This window comes from Zootoca vivipara, chromosome 8, assembly GCF_963506605.1.
Source record: "Zootoca vivipara chromosome 8, rZooViv1.1, whole genome shotgun sequence".
NCBI classification, from domain to species: domain Eukaryota; kingdom Metazoa; phylum Chordata; class Lepidosauria; order Squamata; family Lacertidae; genus Zootoca; species Zootoca vivipara.
The window spans coordinates 27,763,037-27,784,574 of record NC_083283.1 but is presented as its reverse complement, the minus strand read 5'-3'; the positions used below and the strand labels follow the sequence as shown (position 1 = coordinate 27,784,574).

At 41.3% G+C, this 21,538-nt stretch overlaps 1 protein-coding gene across 4 annotated transcripts in view; it reads left to right on the top strand.

Annotated features, from left to right (window-relative positions):
* RALYL (RALY RNA binding protein like) overlaps positions 1–21,538 on the top strand; it is a 255,235-nt gene that overhangs the window by 211,508 nt on the left and 22,189 nt on the right. For all 4 annotated transcript variants that reach the window (XM_060277726.1, XM_060277725.1, XM_060277724.1 and 1 more), the window contains 3 exons: positions 1,148–1,180; positions 16,410–16,457; positions 19,776–19,939. In XM_060277726.1, the coding sequence (XP_060133709.1) occupies positions 1,148–1,180; positions 16,410–16,457; positions 19,776–19,939 (245 nt within the window). The remainder of the gene's footprint in view (positions 1–1,147; positions 1,181–16,409; positions 16,458–19,775; positions 19,940–21,538) is intronic.

Below are 21,538 nucleotides of genomic sequence, written 5' to 3'. Positions count from 1 at the left end.
ACTGGCTGCTTCTCCTTAATGGAGCTCAAGGTGTGATATACATTGCCCTCTGCCATCCCATTTTATCCTCACAACACTGAGAGATAGAGACTGACCCAAGAGCAGCTGCTTCGTGGCTGGCTGGGGATTTGAATGTGGGTTTCCCCTGTCGTAATCCAAAACTCTAACCACTACATCACAGTGTGTAAAAGGTCCTTTCTGAAGTCCACTGGTGTTGGTTCATGGGCGTAGGCAGGGGGGCAGGAGGGGGCAGTTGCCCCCCCTAGAAGCAGGGCCGCTGGCCAGCCTGCCCCGCTGCCCACCCGGTGCCGTCTCCCTTCTCCCTGGCTGGCTGTGGGGCGGGCGGAGGGAAAGCCAGGCAACCGCTTTGCGCGGCTCTGGGGCTTTCCCTCCACCCGCCCCGGCGATCACAGAGGGGGAGGAGGGGATCAGAGCAGCCCGATTTCGGGCTGATCCTGGCGCCCCCTCGCCCCTGCCGGTCGAGGAGGGGGAGGAGGGGGTTGGAGCAGCCCGAAATCAGGCTCCTCTGATCCCCTCCTCCCCCTCTGCGATCTCCGGGGCGGGTGGAGGGAAAGGTGGCTTTCCCTCCACCCGCCCCACAGCCAGCAAGGGAGAAGGGAGCTTTCCTTGCCCCACTGTGACCCCTCCCTCTCCCCTTGGCCCTGCCCCTTGGCCCCCTAATTTTCATCCTGGCTACGCCCCTGTGTTGGTTCAAAGATTTTGGAACCCTTGGGAAATGTAGATGCCAGGTGAAAGTGGAAAATCTCAAGTGTGCAAAGGAGAATTCCCTCACACTGTTCATGACTTTCTTGGGTGCTTCTGTCCATCATGAGGATGGCGTTCTGATGATGGTCGTGATTTTCTGCCAGACTTCAGTCCTGGCAGATGCCCAGCATTGCCCTCCTGTGTGCCCAAAGCAGGATTGGGAAACCTGTGGCCCTGCAGATGTTGTTGGACAGCAACTCCTACCAGACCCACCTGGCATGGCCAAGAGCCAGGAGTGATAGAAGTTGGAATTCAGCAACATCTGGAGGGCCACATATTCCCCACCCCAGACTACAACATATAATGTCAACCTTGTGCGGTATGTTATCTATGCATTTTTTTGAATATATTTACCTATTTTACTGCATTGTTTGTTTAACAGACTTGAATCGAAGGAGCCTTTCCTGTCTGTTGGGTGAGTAAGAATCTGTAGCTGAGTATTGTAGTTTTGTTTTTAATTTCACAGGCTGCCCAGCTCTCTTAATGTCTTCAACAAGATTTAGGGTTTAGTACCATCATTGCTTTACTGTGGCACTCATTAAAATTTGGGGGGATGGGGATAGAGGAGTGATCACAAAAAGCACTGTATCACACACACACACACACACACACACACACACACACACACTTTGGTTGGAGACTTTTCTCAGAAACTATTCAATTATACATAACTGGTGTAGTTCAATTTCCAACTACGGTATTGCCTTGCTTAATTTGAAGGTCTTATCACAAAGTGAGCAGCTATGCTGGTTTATTTAGTAGTACACTTAGCTGCAATCTATGTAACATTCGTACTGGCCTGATGTTTTCTCTGATTTATGGAAGTCAAATAATTTTTTTCCTAATTTCATTAACTTTTATTAGCCATAAACATATGATCAGATGAACATCCTAGCCAATTGTTTTTCCTCTGTGTGACCTTAATATATACCCTGAATACTCTTCATAATGGAAAAAGTCAACCGAGCATAGGATCACGTCCCCTTCCTTTATTGGTTACATTATTGCTTTCCTCTTCTGTTTCTGTCTCTTTCCTGTATGTGTTATCCAAAGAAATATTTTTGCTTGTGCTCTTTTGCAGTTGCATAGAGACAACCATTTCCTTACCAGTTAATTTTTGCATTTTTTGTGATATTTCACTTGATGTAAAACCGACTTCTAGAAATCTAGCAGAATCTAGCAGAGCCTACGTAAGCCTTGACTCAAGTGCTCCATCTTCCCCTTTCTTATTCCAAAGTAGATGTAATAAGAAGTTCTGTAGCAGAATTTCCCAAACTTGGGTCTCCAGCTGATTTTGGACTACAATTCCCATCATCCCTGCTAGCTAGGAATGAAGGGAATTGTAATCCAACAACCGCTGGAGACCCAAGTTTGGGAAACACTGTTTTAAAGCTGCTGCTTTGGATTTTGAACTTCCTTCCCCATGATATTCAAATTTAAGGAAGTGTGCCATGTTCCACCTGTGCTTAGCTAACAAACCAGAATATCAAATCATAGTTTGATCCCAGTTTGCTTTATCTATCCATGGCTAGAATACACCACAATTCCTATGCATTCAGATATCCCGAAGTACACAAGCATACCTTGGAGATATTGTGAGTTTGGTTCCAGACCACTGCAGTAGACTGAATATTGCAATAAAGCGAGTCATTCATTTTATATTTTTTATTTGTTTCCCAGTACTGTACATATAAAAGTTATGTTTGCACTATACTCTGGCTGCAGTGGCAGGAGGGTGAAAACCCACTCCAGCCCTAGCCAACTCCACCTCCATGGTGTGGGTGTGGGTGTGGGGCGGGTGCCTTCCTTCCCCTGGAAGCAGCCAAGCTGCCTACAGCTGCAACCCTGTAGTTAGTTAAACCTTTTACATTGGTACGGACAGGAGCCTGTTTATTCTGAAATCTCCCCAGCACTTGAAGAAGAGTGGGAGGCAGCCGTTGGAGGAGGTTTTCTTAAGAGACCTGGCTAATTGCAGTCATATTGCACTAGGCAAGTAGCTATTTCAAACAAAGGGTTGTTTTCTTTAGTGGATCAGACTCTCTGAGCAACAAGCACTTTAGGCGAATTGGTTTGAAGTGAGAAGGCTGAGCCAAGATTACCAAAAATAATCCTGCAAATTAGCTTTGCGAACCGGTTTAGCCGGTCAGATTGGTTAGAGATACAAGAAGGCTGTAATTAACAGCAGTGATGGAGTGAGTGTTTTCACATCTATATCATAGCGGATTCTGATGAAGATCTCAAAGCAACTATGCATAGGAGTAAAGAAACAGGAAGCTAATGGATAAAAATACAGGTGCGGTGGTAAAATTTAACATTAAAAGGGGCCAAAACATCATTTTAAAACATTTTTCCTCACCTCCATTTTGTGAATGTAACAGCGCTGCTAGATCCAGCTAGAGGCCCAACTGTTCCAGTGTCCTGTTTTCAAAGTTACCAACACAGATGCTCATGGGAAACCTGCAGACAGAACCCAAGCACAGCAGCACTCTCCCCACCTGTGATTCCCAGCAATAGCCACATCCCTGCCTTCCTTTCCAGGGCACAGGGATTGGGAACCTGTGTTCCTCTGGATAACGTTGGACTACAGCTGGTCACTCCAGCTGGGGCTGATGGGAGTTGGCAGTCCAGCAACATCTGGAGGGGCATAGGCTTCCCATGCCGTTATACAAGGAAATTGGCTCTGTTTACTGGTTGTGTGCACAGTTTGACGATTCTGGCTTAGTATACAGCTTAGATGTATGTATCGTTCCATCTGCTCTAAACCTGCCTTCCCAAATGTGTTCACCAGAGGGTTTGGAGCCCGCACTCCTATCAGACCCAGGTTTCTTCACTGGAAATTGGGCGTGGGGTGGGTTAAATGATATATTAGTAGCTTCTACTGACCACAGGACTGAAAAAGATCTGGTGTATTAAGTCTATTTTAAGTCAAGTGGGAGATAAAAATTCCATTACATGTTTGCAATTTAATTAACACAACCTGTTCATTCTCATTTCATTAAGGGCCCATTATAAGAGTAATCATGACTAGTGAAAGATTATCATTGCTTTTTCCGGGTGCTTTGGCTAAGTAAGAAATTGCTTAAGGCCTCAGCAGATCCCTGCAATTGCAAATCAGCTTCTGTGGGCTTCATGAGCAAAAAGACCTGTTTCAGAACGATTCCCGTACATTTCGGTGAAGGGGTTTGCGAAAAGCTCTTCTCGGCTACTTGCAAGGTGGAAACTGAAAGCACTATCTTGGCAGCAGCTTTCATTAGTGTTGAGAGTACAGACAAATGATTCAGAGCTGGCCCAGCCTTCCAGATCCCCCCTTTTCCTACTGCCTTCTCTGAGAGTTAATTTATTTTTGACTGGATTGTCAAGAGCTGATGATTTATATAGATGAAGTATTAATGGCCACACTGGTGTCTTTTTCTGCACTGGGGGGGAAAGTAGGTGTAACATTAAATGAATCAATGCTAGGCATCACACAGCTGCGTGTTGGGGTTGCTGTTGTTCTATTGCAGGCATCCCCAAACTACGGCCCTCCAGATGTTTTGGACTACAATTCCCATCATCCCTGACCACTGGTCCTCTTAGCTAGGGATCATGGGAGTTGTAGGCCAAAACATCTGGAGGGCCGCAGTTTGGGGATGCCTGTTCTATTGGATACTTGGGGGGGGGTTCGTTACCACACGGGAATAAGAGATTTAGTCCAGGGGTCAGAAACCATTTTCAGCCAAATGGCTGTTGTGAGCAAACGTCTGGGGCTGCATCATCATCATCATCGTTGTTGTTGTTGTTATATGTCATGACAAGATTTCAGAGTGGTTCACAGAATAAAATACAAGATAAAAACACAAGTTTTAAAACAAAATGAAATAATAACACCTTCCTTCCCACAGACACATTTAAAAGGCTGTAGATTGTTATTATTTTTCAAAAAAATATTTTTATTGAAGAAAAAGCATTTTTAAACAATGCAAATTACCAGTAACACAGCCAATTACAATCCCCCCCTTTTCCCCTCCTCTCCTACCCTCTCCCACCCTCTAAGGACTTCCCTCAGCTCCCCTCTCTGATTTATTTGTACATACTGTTTTCTGCATATTATAAAATTGTACATATCATTACCTTATCTATCATATGTTCTACTAATAAATTGTGGATGCTTATTCAAAACCTGCCAAGGAGTCCAAATTTTGTTGTCTTTTTAAATAATTTGTAAGAAGTTCCTTTTTTCTTTTTTAAAATTATTTTTATTAAGATTTTCCAACATATAAACAAGAAAAAAGAGGAAAAAAAGAAACAATATTCTCCTATAACATATATCATCTTCAGCCATCCAACTTTAAGGGGAAAAAAAATAATTAACAATAAAAATAAGAATAAAGATCAGCATTCCAATATCCTAATTTCATAATTCAATAATAGACCTCCACGAGAATTCCTTCTAACGGTTCATTACATCTCTAACTTAGCAGGTTCTAATCAAATTTTCATCTTCTTATTTTATTTTATTTTATTTTATAATAATTACATTTTTTCCTTAAATGCAACTGTCCGACTTACATTTCTAACCTATATAATTTTAAACCCTTAATTCCTAACCTACAACCTACACAATTGCTTATAATCCTCTTCAAATATCAATTCTACAATATTTTTTAGAATAAATTCTAAATTTCTTCCACTCCTCTTCCGTCTTCTCCTCTCCCCGGTCGCATAGCCTTCCGGTCAGGTCAGCAAGTTCCATATAGTCCAACATCTTCATCTGCCATTCCTCCACTGTAGGTATCTTCAGTGTCTTCTAGTACTTTGCTAATAATAATCTCGCCACAGTTGTGGCATACAAAAACAAATTCACATCTATACTAGGCAATTCTTTTCCTACTATGCCCAATAGGAAGGATTCTGGTTTCTTAAGAAAGGTGTTCTTCAACACTCTTTTCAATTCATTATAAATATTTTCCCAGAAATCCTTGACTAATGGGCACGTCTACCACATATGATAGAATGTTCCTTCCACCTTTTTGCATTTCCAACATTTATTATCCTGGTTATGGTATATCTTAGCAAGTTTCACTGGCGTCAAATACCATCTATACATCATTTTCATCATATTTTCTCTTAAAACAGTGCATGCAGTAAATTTCATGTTCTTCTTCCATAACCTTTCCCACTCATCCATCATAATATTATGTCCCACATCTTTTGCCCAATCTATCATAACCATTTTTGTCTGTTCGTCTTTCGTGTGCCACTGCAACAATAAACTATACATTCTGGAAAGATTCTTTGTCTTTGGATCTAACAATTCTGTCTCCAGCTTGGATTTTTCTTCTTTGAAGTCACGGTTGTCCTTCTCACATAGTTTATATGTCATCTTTGCCAACTCTGCATAGCTCATCAGTCTTTCTTGCCATTGTTCTTTCGTTGGGATTTCCTCATTCTTCCATCTTTGTGCTAACAAGATTCTTGCCGCTGTTGTAGCATACATAAATAAGTTCCTTGTTTTCCTTGGCAGGTCTTGTCCTAGAATCCCTAACAAAAATGCTTCTGGTTTGTTTACAAATGTCATTTTGAACATCTTTTTCAATTCATTATATATCATCTCCCAATTTATTTATTTTTACTTCTCTACATTCCCACCACATATGATATAAAGTACCTTCTTTTTCTTTACATTTCCAACATATGTTTGACCTTGTTTTATACATTTTTGCCATTTTTACTGGTGTAATATACCATCTGTACATCATTTTCATGTAATTTTCCTTCAAAAGAGAACAATCTGTAAATTTCAAATCTACCTCCCACAGTTTTTCCCAATCCTCAAATTGTATGTTGTGTCCTATATCTTGCGCCCATTTGATCATAACCAATTTGACCTCCTCGTCTTTTGTTTCCCATTCTAGCAGAATACTGTATGCTTTCTTCAGTAGTTTCACTTCTTCTTCTATAACCTCCTTTTGAAATCTGGAGATTGTATAGAAATCTGGAGATATTTTTTATCCTCCTTAAACATCTCATTTAATTGTCTGTAATGCAACCATATCCCTCTACATTGGAAAATTTTTCATTTCCTTTTTTGTACAACTCTGAGAAATATTTCACAAATGCATCTCTTATTTCCTTCATTTTATCTGTAATTTTCCCATTTACATTAATTTTATTAATGAAATTTCTTTGTTCACTTTTTTCAATTGCCATGCTAACAATTTTCCTGATCTATTGGCATGCTCAAAATATTTCTGCTTCACTCTTTTTCTTTTCCAACTTATCTCTTCATTCACTATCATAGAGTATTGGGTTTGTAATATTTTAATTGCCTGCTTTACTGACTCCTTGTTAGCTTTTTTTGACAATTCCTTCTCCTTTTCTGTAATTTCATCTCAGATTCCCCCCCCCTTTTTTCTTTCAATATCCTTTTAATCGAATTTTGTTGTATAAACAGTCCCCTCATCACCACCTTACTTGCATCCCAGACCATTTGTAATTTAGTCTGACTCTGGAGGTTTATTTCAAAATAATCCTCCAAGGCCTTCTTCACCTTTTCCATAAAAATTTGATCTTCCAATAAATCTTCATTCAATCTCCATCTAAATGTAGTTTGACTTTCTTTTTGAATTTCCATTTTCATGGAATTATGATCTGACAATGATGAACACACTGTCTGGGGTGGTTTATGCCAAAGCTGGTGTGGCTAGAGGAAGAACTGAGTGGACTCACATACTGTATGTAACTCTATACTTTTGTACAATAGGCTCCCATACAACATGCAAAAGTTCTACACATACAAACATGCCTGTCTACATCTGTCATGCAACCAAGAGGTATTACCATTCAAGGCGGCAGTTCAGCCAGGCAAAAAGACACTTAAGGACAGCCTGAAGCCAACACAAAGAGCTATTGTCCCATTAGCATTTATGAGAGCTTTAGTCTTAACAGTAATAGATACCGTACATGCAGGGTGTTTGGTCGCACAGTTTTCTCTTCTCATTGTGAGCTGAAGTCCTGAAAAGAATCTGGAGCCCCCATGCCTGCTATTAACTTTTTAAGTAACCTCCAGAGTACTTTCTAATGATGTGTTTAACATCACCATAGATTTATTCTCTAGGTAGAAGTTAAGACTTGGACCAAACGGCAAAATCCTTTCTCCTGCATTCTTGTATTTATTAAACCCTGGCTGCAGTCACACACTGAGTTACAAAATAAATAAATAAATCCTTCCAGTAGCACCTTAGAGACCAACTAAGTTTGTCATTGGTATGAGCTTTCGTGTGTGTGCATGCACACAAAAGCTCATACCAATGACAAACTTAGTTGGTTTCTAAGATGCTACTGGAAGGAATTTTTTAATTTTGTGTCGATTACGGCAGACCAACATGGCTATGTACCTGTAACTAAAACACTGAGTTACATTTGCCTAGAGCAAAATGCACAATCAGCTGGCAAACATGACAAATCTGTTGCTTGTCTCCACTACTTCACACTGTGGTGTCAAATGCAGAGGAATTCTGGATGGAACTGTAATGAGTACCAAAACTAACTTTCCATTTCTGAAATGTCATTGGATTCTTAGCTAAACCAAAAACATACTTTCAACTGGTTCCAGGAGTAAAGGAGAATGCCGTACTTTTTATTCAGCACCCTTTCCTATGTTATCATATCCATACCATTCGTTGAAATAACATAGCTCCCCCCCCCAAGAATCTTGGGAACTGTAGTTTGCTCATCACATAGCTGCAATTCCCAGCAGCCTTAATAAACTACAGTGCCCAGAATTCTTTAGGGGAAATAATGTGTTTTAATGTGTGGTGTGGATGGGTCTGGAAGGAACTTGTAAGGCAGAAAGGGATCAAGAAATCTGTTTCCTTTCTTGATTAATTTAAAGGCATTTAGAACCTTCACCAAACACCAGGATGGGTTACAAACAGCCGGATACAATGTATAATACACCTAAGCTATGAATTAAACTAAATCAACAGCAATTGGAAACAGCTTAGCACTGCAATGGGAAGGCTATTCTGATCTCATCCTCCAGTGCCAAAGGTCTTTGCAAAAGGATGTGACTTCATAGAAGTTCATTGAATTGTAGAGTTGGAAGGGACCCTGAGGATCATCTAGTCCAACCTTCTGCAATGCAGGAGTCGGACTATGCAGCTGTCCCATATGGGGACTGAAACTGCAACCTAGGTGTTATTAGCAGCACACTCTTGATCTGACATTGAAATGTATACCATGATTAGGTCAAAATCAGACACATCTAAATATATATATATATATATCAGACACGCCACTGAGACCCAAACAATGCCAAAATACCTGCAGAAGACTACCTCTTTTGTTTATTTATATTTTCTCAAAGGAAAATCCCAAATTTATATATTAATGATTACCGCACTGATGCAAAGTTAATATTCCTTGTGGCGCTTGCCACCAGACCTGAATTTCATGTAAGCTCAGCAGAATCAGACCGCACTGGCAAAGTCACCTTTCATCATCTCTTAAGGCTAAGTTTTTCCTTCTTTGCCTTCCTGGCAGTGCCATTTAGTAAAGTAATGTGTAGAGCTTTGTTTCATTGCAAAATCTACTCTTTATATAAAACAAGAAAGCCATTACCAAGTTGATGGAGTTCAAAATATCCTTTGGTTGCACATAGGTTGCAGTGAAGGACGTGTTTCATGTTCCACATTATACTTTACAAGCTATAAACCTGTCCTGGTGTGCAGAGCATTCATGGAAAACACAACAGACCTCTAAGGTCACTGTTGATGAGTAAAGATAACGATCTCTTACAGGGAGAAAACAGGAAAAAAATAGGAGGTCAAAAGGGCAAGCATATCACAAGTCAGAAGAAGAGGTTAACATTTTCAAGTCCTTCATGCAGTGCAGGGGAGATGGGGTAGGTTGCTGTAGGCTGTTCTGGGAAATTGTGATGGTTTGATTCAATAAGACTATAAAAAAGCAATGGTGTGTCCACTGGCATTGCCTTGAGTAGTTTTAGAGACTTAAATGCTTTAAGTTACTGTGTACCTAAGTATAATAGAAGCACATATACTTTTGATTGCCTTGTTATTACCTACAAAGAAGGGAAGGTGAATATATATCATTCATGGTCTAATAACCTCCAGACTAGATGATCGCACTACCGTAAAGTACTGTATATGGGATTGTTCTTACAAAGTGGCCTCTCAACTGTTAGGATTAAAGCAGCAACGCTTACAATAAGTCATCTGAATTTATGGAGGTGCAACAGACAGAAACGCAACCTATTCTACCTGAAATATCATATTTCCCTATGCAAACCTACTAGGCCTCAGGTGAGCACCATCTCTTGGTCCCACCAACATCAGAAGCACAGCTGGTGGTGGCACAAGAGAGAGCTTTCCCTGTGGCTGCTCCCATTTTGTGGAATTCCCTCCTAAGAGAAGTTAGAAGGGCTCCCTCTTTGTTATGTTTCTGCTTGCGTGCTAAGACCGTCCTATTCAAACAGGCCTTTGGAAACTAAGGTGCAAGTGATGCTGATCACTGGGCTGCTGTCAGGACAAATTTAGATTTTAATTGCTGGTTCTAAATATGTTGCAATGGATTTTAATGATTGCTTTTAGCTAGTTTGTTTTTATTATTCCACATTTTATAATTGATGTTTTTAAATGCCCTCAATCCAAACTTGGGAGAAAGGCAAAAGATAAACATAAATATATTAAATAAATATTCTTCCTTTGCTGATTCCTTCTTGAGTAACTTCCTGTAGATTGTTTTTTCTCTCGGCCTTTACTTCCTTTCTGCTTCTTCTCCAAGTCAATTAGCACTGGACCTTCTTTTTTGTTAACCTCTTGAACTCATGGCTCCATAATAGCCACATGTAAGCTTGTACTCAGATTGACTTAGTTTGCGAAGAATATAAACTTTATTCTCTCAAGCAGCAGTCTTACCAGACCATTTATTTCTATAATCTGCTGTACCACAAAGGAAACTCTACCACCTTTCAAGGCAGTCTGTTTCTTGTTTTAACTAAATACTGAAAAGGAAAGATCCTTCCCCTCTTTAGAAATTTTGCTTTCCCACTTTTCTACACTCTGACACCATCATTTTGTAATTGATGGTTGTTTAACATACTGTGCTTTTCCACTACATTCTACTCAGTAGTCCCCGAGCTACTATTTCTCATGGGAGTAGAGCGTGTTTCCGGAATTCTGTTTTAGTCCTCAAAAAGTGATTATTCTTTCAGGTCCGCTGCCACAGCTATAATTTTAATTTATCAAGGTGCCATACATGAAATGCAGCAGGAACATTTCATGGCTTAAGCTCATCACTTATTCCTATATCTGTCAATGAAAGTATTCTGTATCTGTCATATCAAACTGCACTACAGCAACATGTAGCACATAACGAATACATCATATAATCAATCCTGCATTCATACAGTTTGACAAGAGTGCTTCCCTGAATACACGTTGGATGTGGCACAGACTCTTGAGGCAGGGGAATGACAGGGCCTAAACATAGAAGCCATCGACAGAGATGTGGGCTCATTTCAAGGAATATGGAGGAGATGGGCATTCCACAATATACTCCACCCATAATTTTGTATGTTCTTTCTGATATATTGTGCAGTTGAACAAAAGGTCTCCAAGACCCATTCCCTAGGCCTTAGAGGACAGGACTTGATCTAATGGTCTTAAATTACAAGAAGATAGTTTCCGACTGAACAGTAGAAGAACGTTTTGAGGGTAAGAGTAGTTGACAATGGAACCCTAGAAGGGTGTTGAGCTGTCCATTGCTGGAGATCTTCAAAAGCCTATGACTTTGCAACAGGTCATCTAAATACAATGAAATAGGAAGGTTGGCAGCTAAAGCATGGGTGGCATAAGACTTGGGTCCAAATCTGGCCAAACGTGGGTGAGGCCACACCATAGTACCTACCGCATGGCCATAGCTGCAGTGAAAAAAGCTTACTTCTCTGCCATCACTGCATCCGCAAGTAGCCATCCAGCAGAGCTTTTCTGAGTGGTGAATGGGCTTTCGTTAGCTGGCCAAGAGAGTGGTGCTCTGACATTCTCAGAGGCCAGCTGTAACAACTTTGCAATATGCTTTAGGGATAAATTCACTCAGATTCCGACAGAGTTGGACGCCACAGTGATAGCAATTCCCATGGAGGTGCTATAGTACTATCCGTTCCATCTATAATGGGTCAGTTTTGATTATTGCAGCCTAAGGATGTGGACAAGCTGCTTGAAGAACTGTAGCTGATCATCTGCCTCCTTGATCCTTGCCCATCTTGGCTTCTTAAAAGCAGCAATAGGGAGTTGCCAGGATGGGTCCTAGGGGTGATTACTGCCTCACTGATTACTACTTTTTTTACATTTGCTACCTCACTGGAGTAGAGAGAGTACCATCTGTCTTAAACGGTGGTAAGATTGGTAGAGGGTACCCTTTTGGTTTATCTACCACTCTCAGAAGCTTGGGAGGGTGGCAGCCCAGGAGAGGGCATTCTCTGTGGCATCCCCTACATTGTGAAATGCACCTGAAACAGGTTCTGAAACCTAGCGTACATAGTACGTGGCAGCTCATTAGGCTAGATCCCTAAAATTCCTGCAGGAAGCTCAGTAATCCCTTCTATGGTCCATGTGAGTGAAGTCCATCTTACCCCAGATAGATGTTTCCTCACTTGAATAAGGATTGTCCCTCCTTAATATAGAAGCATAAAACACTTAAATACTAAAAACTGAGCTAATTGTGGCTCTTCATCATGTAACAAAGCAGTAAAGCTGTGGATATCTGCAAATAAATTAATAGTCTCTGTGTCTCTGATCCTCAGAGAGTCCTTTATGTGTGTGCTTAATTATGCACAACGACTAAAGGATAAGAGACAAATAGGGAGGCTGTAGTTTAGAGATGATAATTATTGTAGTTTATTACCTGGTAACTTTCATTTATTGAAAAGGAGACCCAAAGCTTTCCTTTAAAAAGCCCATTAAGGCAATAATGAAGAATGTAGGAAATGGCTTCTATTGCTCCCAAAATTGTTGGATGGTGCTCAGTAGTAAACAAAGCAGCTCTTTCCAAAGGATACAGTTCTGCTGTTTCCACACAGAGGTCAGCTTTATTTCCATATTGACAAAAGGGTGAAATCCTGTTCTCCTGGCCTGGCGGCCGAACGCAACAGAGTAAGTGTGGCTATACACTGCACTCCCCATATGCAAAAGAGCTAAATAGAATCCCAGACTGGTATTTGGTAACAGTATCGTAGCTGTTTTTGCTATATTTTTCTTCATGCTTCCATGTAGCAAGATTCATTTCCTCTTCCAAGGTACTGCAGGCATCAAAACACATCAGATGCTAACTGATTGGATACTTTCTTCAGTCCTTGTTTATGCTCATTTCATCTCTCCTTGGGTGAATGAATGAATGAATGAATGAATGAAATCTTTATTGCTAAAAGCCGTCACAATTGATCACAATGCGTAAAATACAAACAATTAATTTAAAACTGAACATAGAATCATAGAGTTGGAAGAGACCACAAGAGGCCATCCAGTCCAACCCCCTGCCAAGCAGGAAACACCATCAAAGCATTCTTGACATATGCCTGTCAAGCCTCTGCTCCAAAGAAGGAGACTCCACCACACTCCTTGGTAGCAAACAACAGCAAAGTAAACATACAGAAATGCAAAAATCACCCCTGCATGAGTTAAGCACTCCACTTCTCACACTTCCCCTTATGATACTTGTCTTGGTGGCTAATTGCCCCAAGAGTTTGAGAAAGAGAGAAATAAGGGGACAGTTGAGTTGCTAGAGGAAGATAACCAAGGCTGGAGAAAAAACAACAGATTCTCATGACACCTAAAAGATAAACATAACGTTTCACTAAGCACAAAATGGAAGCAAGAGCTCCACGCTCCTCACAGCCTTGTTAAAGGGGCTTTTTCATTTTAAAGGGGCCTTCCTACGTCTTTCAACATTCAGTCGCTTAAATTAAAACAAGATTGCCTACAATTATAACTCATTTTCGTGGCATTTGTCTTGTATCTCCTTTCAGAAAGGCTTAGGTCTATTATTATGCTTTCTGGATGATATTATGCTTTCAGGATTCATTGGGAATACTATGAACAGTTCTGGTCACCACACCTCAAAAATGATATTGTTGAGCTAGAAAATGTGCAAATTAATAAAACGATCAGGGGGCCTGAACAACTCCCCTATGGAGGGAGGTTACAACATTTTTAGTTTAGAAAAAAAATGAGTAAGGGTGGGGGACATGATAAAGGTATGTAAAATAATGCATGGTGTGTGGGGGGGAATTGATAAAGGAAAGTTTTGCCCCTCTCACATAATACAGTGGACGCTCAGGTTGTGAACATGATCCATGCAGGAGGCACATTCGCAACCCGCAGCACTGCATCTGCGCACGCAGGTGTCACGATACAGCACTTATGCGCTATGCGCCATTTAGCGTTTCTGTGCATGTGTGTGCTCTGAAACCCAGAAGCAGGGCCAGCTCTAGGTAGACCCCCGGTGGTGCGGTGCACCAGGGTGCCGGGCCGGTAGGCAGGGCGCTGCACGGAAACCATGCTGCACCCTGCGAGGGCGGGGGCACCGGAGCGATCTCCGCCCCTCAGCGCCAGGGCGCGTGACCTGCTCGAGACTGCACTGCCCGGAAGTAACCCATTCCGGGACCTCCAGGTTCGGCGCAGTGCGCAACCCGAAAGCACACAACCTGAAGTGGCCGTAACCCGAGATATGACTGTACTAGAACTGATTGGTGGGAGATTTGAGGAGAGACAAAAAGAAATGCTTATTCACACAACACATATTTAAACTATGGAATTCGATAGCACGTTATGTAGTAATGGCCACCTTCTCGGGTGGCATTAAAAATGAATTAGACAAATTCATGGACAATAAGATTCAGGTAGGTAGCCCTGTTGGTCTGACACAGTCCAAATAAATTTCAAAAATTAAAAAGTTGTCCAGTAGCCCCTTAGAGACCAACTAGGTTTGTTCTGGGTATAAGCTTTCAATTTTACTTCAGGTATCTGAAGCAGTCTGCATGCACACGAAAGCTTACACCCAGAACAAACTTAGTTGGTCTCTAAGGTATTACTGGACGATTTTTTTTATTTATCATGGACAATAAGACTATCAATGGCTACTAGTCATGATGTCCAGCATCAGAGGCTGTGTACTTCTGAGTTGTTTGGGAACAAGAGTGGGAGAGTCTTGTTGCAATCAGGTCCTCACTGTGGAAAACAGGATGCTGGACTAACTAGGATGAAAACCTTTTCATCCTATGGCTCACTAACCAAGGATGGATTAGTGAGAGGCCACAAAAATTAAGCACTTGCCTTCTTCAGTTGTCTTATAAATTATGACTATTATCACTATCATTATTCTCCAGAGATGTTATGCTATATAAAGTGGCCAAAATTAGATGTCAGTTAAGCAAGTATCCTGTTTAATTGTCATAGAACCGTTTTAAATTGAATATGTGCATATGTTGTACAATTACAGTGGTACCTCGGTTTACAAACACAATTGGTTCCAGAAGTCTGTACTTAACCTGAAGCGTACTTAACCTGAAGCGAACTTTCCCATTGAAAGTAATGGAAAGTGGATTAATCCGTTCCAGACAGGTCCGCGGAGTATTTAAACTGAAAATACTCAAACCGAAGCATACTTAAACCGAGGTATGACTGTACTCCCGAAAGCATAAAAAAATGGTAGGCATGATCCATCTGTACAGTAATAATAAAGCGGCAGAGAAATATCTTGGGATCAGGAGGGCACATTTATGTGTGTAATAGTCAATATGGTAGGTTTTGAGTTTTGCAGAATTCTTATCCCTGAGATTCTTCAGGATTTCCATTCTACCTGGAGCAGGGCAGTGTAAGGTGTGATCAAAGTGGAGCTTGATCACCATGGGGCTTTGGCCCATCTTCATCATCTCAGTCTGCCGCTTGATTTTACTTAATGTGTAGGTTAGCTTTGATATTTGATAATAACCTGATATAATGAGACTGAAAATAAAATTCAGTAGCATAAGGGGGACTTGATTCATATCAAGCAAGCAAAGGGAGCTGCTGTAACTATAGCAGAACAGTCTTGCCAAGTGTCATCAGAGCTATTCTTATTTATAGAACTGGGATGTCTCCTGGATTTCTTTGAACGTGTTGTGCATTCTTATGATTACCAGTAATTACATTTTCATTCTGTTGCTCCTCCAAGGAACCCAGGGTGCTGTACGTGATTTTATTCTCACCAGCAATCCTGCAAGGTACATTAGGCAAGAAGAAAGTGGTTGGCTCAAGGTCACCCACTGAGCTTCGTGGCTGAGCGAGGATTTGAACCCAGCACTTTAACTGCTACACCACACTGGCAATTAGATAATAACAACAGGATTTTTTTTAAAAAAAATCAAATCTAAACCAGTGTTTCCTTTTCACCTTGCAATCCTTGCATTTTTAGTGAGATTGTGACTAGTTCAAAGACTCAAATTTCAATATTTCCAAACAATAGTCAATAAAAGTAACAGGGATGAAACAGTCTCCAGAGATGCAGACCTGAATTAGCATTGTAATTTCAGAATGTTATATAATGCTATTTATCAGATAATGCAGTCATGTCAACTCACATGAATTCATTTGTGGTCTTTTCTGCAGTGGCTATGTCTTTGATTATGACTACTACAGGGATGATTTCTACAATCGGTATGTGCAGCTCTTATTACTGTCTTTGTTTCCATATATTATGCTCCTTATTTGACCTATTTTCACATAACAAGATCAGAAAACCTTTGCATTTGTTTTCTCATAGGACTCAGTTTGTTTTTATTGCTTGTTTGCATTTCTGGTTTATATTCAGATTACATCGTATCAGGATGATAGCTCCATTGGGGGGGTGCTCTGTGCACCATGACAGGCTTTCGTTTCTGGAATAATCCTGCTCAGGGCTCAGGGCTTTGACTGGAGGTACTTTTCAGAGGACTGGGCCACGAACTGGCATGAAAGGCGACATTTCCAACAGGATGAGAAGGGAAGGGAGCTGTTGACCAATGGGGCAGATCTGAGAGGCTCCACCTTGCTCTTTGTACAATGGGCTGTGCCTCAGCTGCAGCAGCTAAGACACATTGAGAACAGTATAAGATATATTTATTGATATATTTTCATGTGGCTGTGTTGGCGTCCTCACTCCATGCAAAATCCTTTGTGAGACTCAGGTTACATGGACTACTAAGGTATGTTCAAGATGCAGGTCTCATAGTATTTCTCTGCAGCATGACTTAGTTAAGAATCCAGATTGGAAATATATCTGAAATGCAGCAACTCGGTATGGTGCTGCTCTGGCTGAATGTCTTCCACAAGTGTCCGTGCTGTCTGCCATCAAGTAACCCGTTAATCTGTAGCACACTTTTGCAATACGAAACCAAGTGGGAAATCTGGAAAACGAAGCCAAGAGCTACGTATTTCAATAAGAATAATATGGCCTACTAGGGGACGACAGGAGAAAGTCCAGCAAACTGGTCAAGAATTTATTACCATCTAGGGTAGAATTTAGAGGCCTTTTTCAGATTGGTACTTATGATAACAACGTGGGCAGCCTTTTCACCTCTTCAAGTTCTCCTCCACTGCAATATACTTTATTCAGGAGCCAAATGTTCAAGGCACTTCACAACATGATAGCAGATTAATGAGAAATTGGGGCAATCCTTCTTCTTACATCCTCCTTGATCTGGACCCCTTTATACTTGAAATACATGTCTTGCCTCCTGTTAAAGCTGCAGTTGTATTAACTATACCGCAGCTAAGCAATTTTTGTTCAAATGACCATATACACGTTCCTTCCAACCCTGTTTTTCTCAGAAGGAAGTCCCTCCAAGTTCAGTGGGATTCTTTCCTAAGTAAGTGTGTATAGGATTGCAACCTATAGAGGGTATTGAAATCAGTTTTGCATGTCAAGGTCACAGGACAACCGCCCCAAAAATTCACACACCACACCGTAAATTAAGTTTAAGGCTTTTGGCATTATTTTGGCCACAAAATACAACCAAAAGTGAGTGGTTGCTTAGGCATTGGTTAATCCATCTGTCCTTCGCCCTGGGACAGATATGCACTGACGTCCGCTAGCCATCTAGGGAAGTCAGTAGGTAAACACCCTGTGTGTGTGTCAGGCCCTTCCACCTCTCCCCAAATGTTCCCCGAGGCTCTTTGCTCTTGTATGGCCCAATTCCCCTTGCAGGGGTACCGACGAGAGCCCTTCGAGCCCCAGGATTCCTTTAACGGAATACCTGTATAAGCAGCACCAATTTTGAGGGGTAGGCCCAGCCTTTCCATACCCCTCCACCAACCAATTTTTAACCAATGCCTAACCGCCAACCTTACAAGTTGTGACGATTTGCTACGCAGTAGGCAAAAACCAAATGGCAACAGCCAATCAGCCAAATGGACAAAATTCCTACCAGGCCCCTGCTCCAAAGCAAGCGACCCCATGACAGGCATAGCAATGTCAATTGCAAGAAGCCCTTAAAGAGGGTGTTGCACTTGGCAAAAGTGAAACTGGCAGTAGCATGCAGGAGTTTATAAAGGCTATGGCTGTCAATCAAAACTTGCAACATGGTTTTCTCCCCAGCAACACAAAATACGCCCAGTCACTCAGTGGCCATCTTGCCTAACCTTCCCAGCAACCCAAGGGGTCGTCCCCTTAACCCTTCCGCAACTCGTGCTCTCCATGAATGGAGAGCCCATTTTAGCTAAAATTGCTTGGTGATTTGAGAGTACGTCAGTTGAAGCTGACAATACTCTATCAGTTTTTTTATCTTCCACTAATAAAGCACCAGGGGTGCCAAGTTGAATAAAATAGTGTGGGGGCCCAGGTAACCCTCACCCCACATAACTGATCACATGATGCAGTGCACACACACCATTTGAATGGGAATGCCCATCAACTGGGTGGCTCCCTCAAATATTTTATTGTGGGGGCCGAAGCCCCAACGGCCCCTAGGAATTGGCTTCTATGTGAAGTGCTATGTCATTTCTAGGTATAAGCAAATTTCAGTGTTTCTCTCCTATCAAAAGTACCTCAGACCGACTTGCCTGTAGGGATGGGGGAGAAACTCAATTCATTTCACATTTAACAGTGAATGTACCTAGAATGCACTTTCTGAAATAATGCACAAACCAAAGCAACCCTTCAAAATTATTAATTTCAGTATTGATGCTATTAGAGATGGGTGCATAGTCAGTTTCAGTTCCTTCTATTTTCTCATCGTTCCAATCTGAAATCGTGTTCTCTACATTTCCATATCAGTTTGTGATTTTTTTTCTCTCTAAAGAAGTGCTCTCAAAAATTAATCAGCATTTTAATTCAATTTTTTCATAATATACACATGCAATTTTGCATGTAATTTTGCATGTAATTTTCCCCTAATATAATGCATTTGGATGCTATTTTCAATAATATAGGCTTTTAAATGCACACTTTACCATAGTGTATGCATTCTTTTACACATTACTTGGCTGGAAAAGTGATATGCTAAATTTGGAGAAGTGCTAATTTCTTTGATGAGATGTTTCAGTTTAGTCACATTTCATTTCCATGATATTCACCATCTTAAATTTCACCATAAGCATTACTATGAAGGCAGCAAATTACAAAGTTGAAAGTATGAATTTAGAGCTAGGCTGTCAGCAGAGCTACAGTGTGTGTGTTTATTTTTTTAAAAACCTCATATTATTACTTGGGTGAAATGAAATTATGAGGTGCATGTTTTTCATACTCCAAGTTAAGACGAACTAATAATGGTATCCTTCCCTGGAAATTACAGCTACTTACTTGGTCATGTCTGAAATACAAATATGCTTCTTAAAAGTACAAAGGTCCTTGAAATCTAATTTTTTAACTGTCATGCAAGCCATTGATATTTCAGAGAGCAGTTTTCCATTAGAAAGTAGGGAAATTTAGTCTGCATGATCTCCCTGCCATCACACCATAACCAAGTGCTATGAAGCTTCTGTTTCCATTCCCTTAAGGTTGTTTGATTACCACAGCCGGGTCCCTGCAGCGCCTCGTGCTGTAATTCCATTAAAACGCCCACGTGTAACTGTCACAGCGACTCGCAGAGGAAAAGGGGTATTTTCCATGAAAGGGGGATCAAGATCTACATCAAGTGGAACTTCATCATCGGGGTCAAAATGTGAGTTCTATATTGCACCGCCGAAGTTGCCTGTACAAATGCTATGCTTAATGCAATATATGTGGAATTCTAAGCTCATCCCATTGCTAAAGCTTTAAACATTAGGTTATCATACTGAGAGCGAAAAGTTGTTTTCATTGTAATGGTTTAGTGAGAAGGGATGCATTCACTTAATGCAGACTATCAGTGTTGTTGTTGTTTTTTAAAAAAAAGAGATCAAAGCTCATTGCATGATAACCAAGTCAGGCATAGGCAAACTCAGCCCTCCAGATGTTTTGAGACTACAACCCCCATCATCCCTAGCTAACAGGACCAGTGGTCAGGGATGATGGGAGTTGTAGTCCCAAAACATCTGGAGGACCGAGTTTGCCTATGCCTGAATGAAGTCATAATCAGTGTAGACTCATTGATTTCAGAGAGTCTACTCTAATATTGGTTATCACCTGTTGGCAAAGTTGGATTTGCTGTTCCATAGTGGCAGGAGCCATGCCGTAGACTCATTTATTTCAGTGGGTCTACTTCACACAGTGGTGGAGCACAAATACCCTCCATGTTGTGATAACTGTCCACAGTAACTGCCTGGGACAGCAGATCTCAGTTATAATAGCCAGGATGTGTGTTGTTTACATCTCTAAACAGTGGGATCTTAAACTGCATCTGGCACCCCAAAGGATTGCAAGGCAACCATCCAAGAACAGAAAGCTGTTGTTGTTGTTGTTGTTGCTGCTGCTGCTGCTGAAGCATTATAAACAGTCTATGAAGTGCAGAGCACTGCTGAAAGCCTGTATAAGTTATTCCCTTGGGGTGCCCTGCAGCTCTACACAGCACAGTGTGTCCTTTCTGGAGTTCCTGTCTTGTGTTTGAAGAATGTAAGAACCTCTTCACGAATGAAGAAGCTGCAGACTGGTTGAGGCAGACATAATTCCCCTGTCTTGACAAAGCCTTAAATCAGTTGTGCTGGTTTCTGCCCTGCTGTGTCAGTGACTGAAAACTGGCATACTAGTAGGGCAATGAATGTTGTTAATGTTGACATTTTAAAAAAAACCTCTTTGACACTGAATGTACATTTTCACTAACATGGGTTTTATATTTGTATGCAAGGGTGGCTAGGCAAAAGGCGAAACCTTATTTAAGCCTTGTGTGTGTGCATGTCCTGAGGCTGAAGACGGATTCATAAATTAAGACCGCATTCATAAATTGCATAGAAGTAGTCCGTCACTCCTTTCCTTTCCCACTGTACAATGGAAAGTGTCCCTGGGCAGGATCCCCCCCCCCCGGCAGTGGGATCTTTGAACTGTAGAAGTCATTAGAGGCTCACAGATCTCACAGTGAGTAACATTTCTAAGTCCCAACAGTTCCCTTCTGGATCAAGCCCGTGGCTCATGTAGCCCAGCATCTGTTCTCACAGTTGCCAACCTGATGCCCACAGGCAGGGACCAAGTACAAGGGCACTCCCCACTCCTGCACTTTTCAGCAACTGGTATTCAGAAACCCTGTGCCAGGCCTGCTTTGTTTTTATACACAAGAGGAGCAAGATAGCATTCTAGGTCCTATATGGATTTTTGTGTAGCTGCGAAAGTTTTGGAGGGTGGTCTGTTT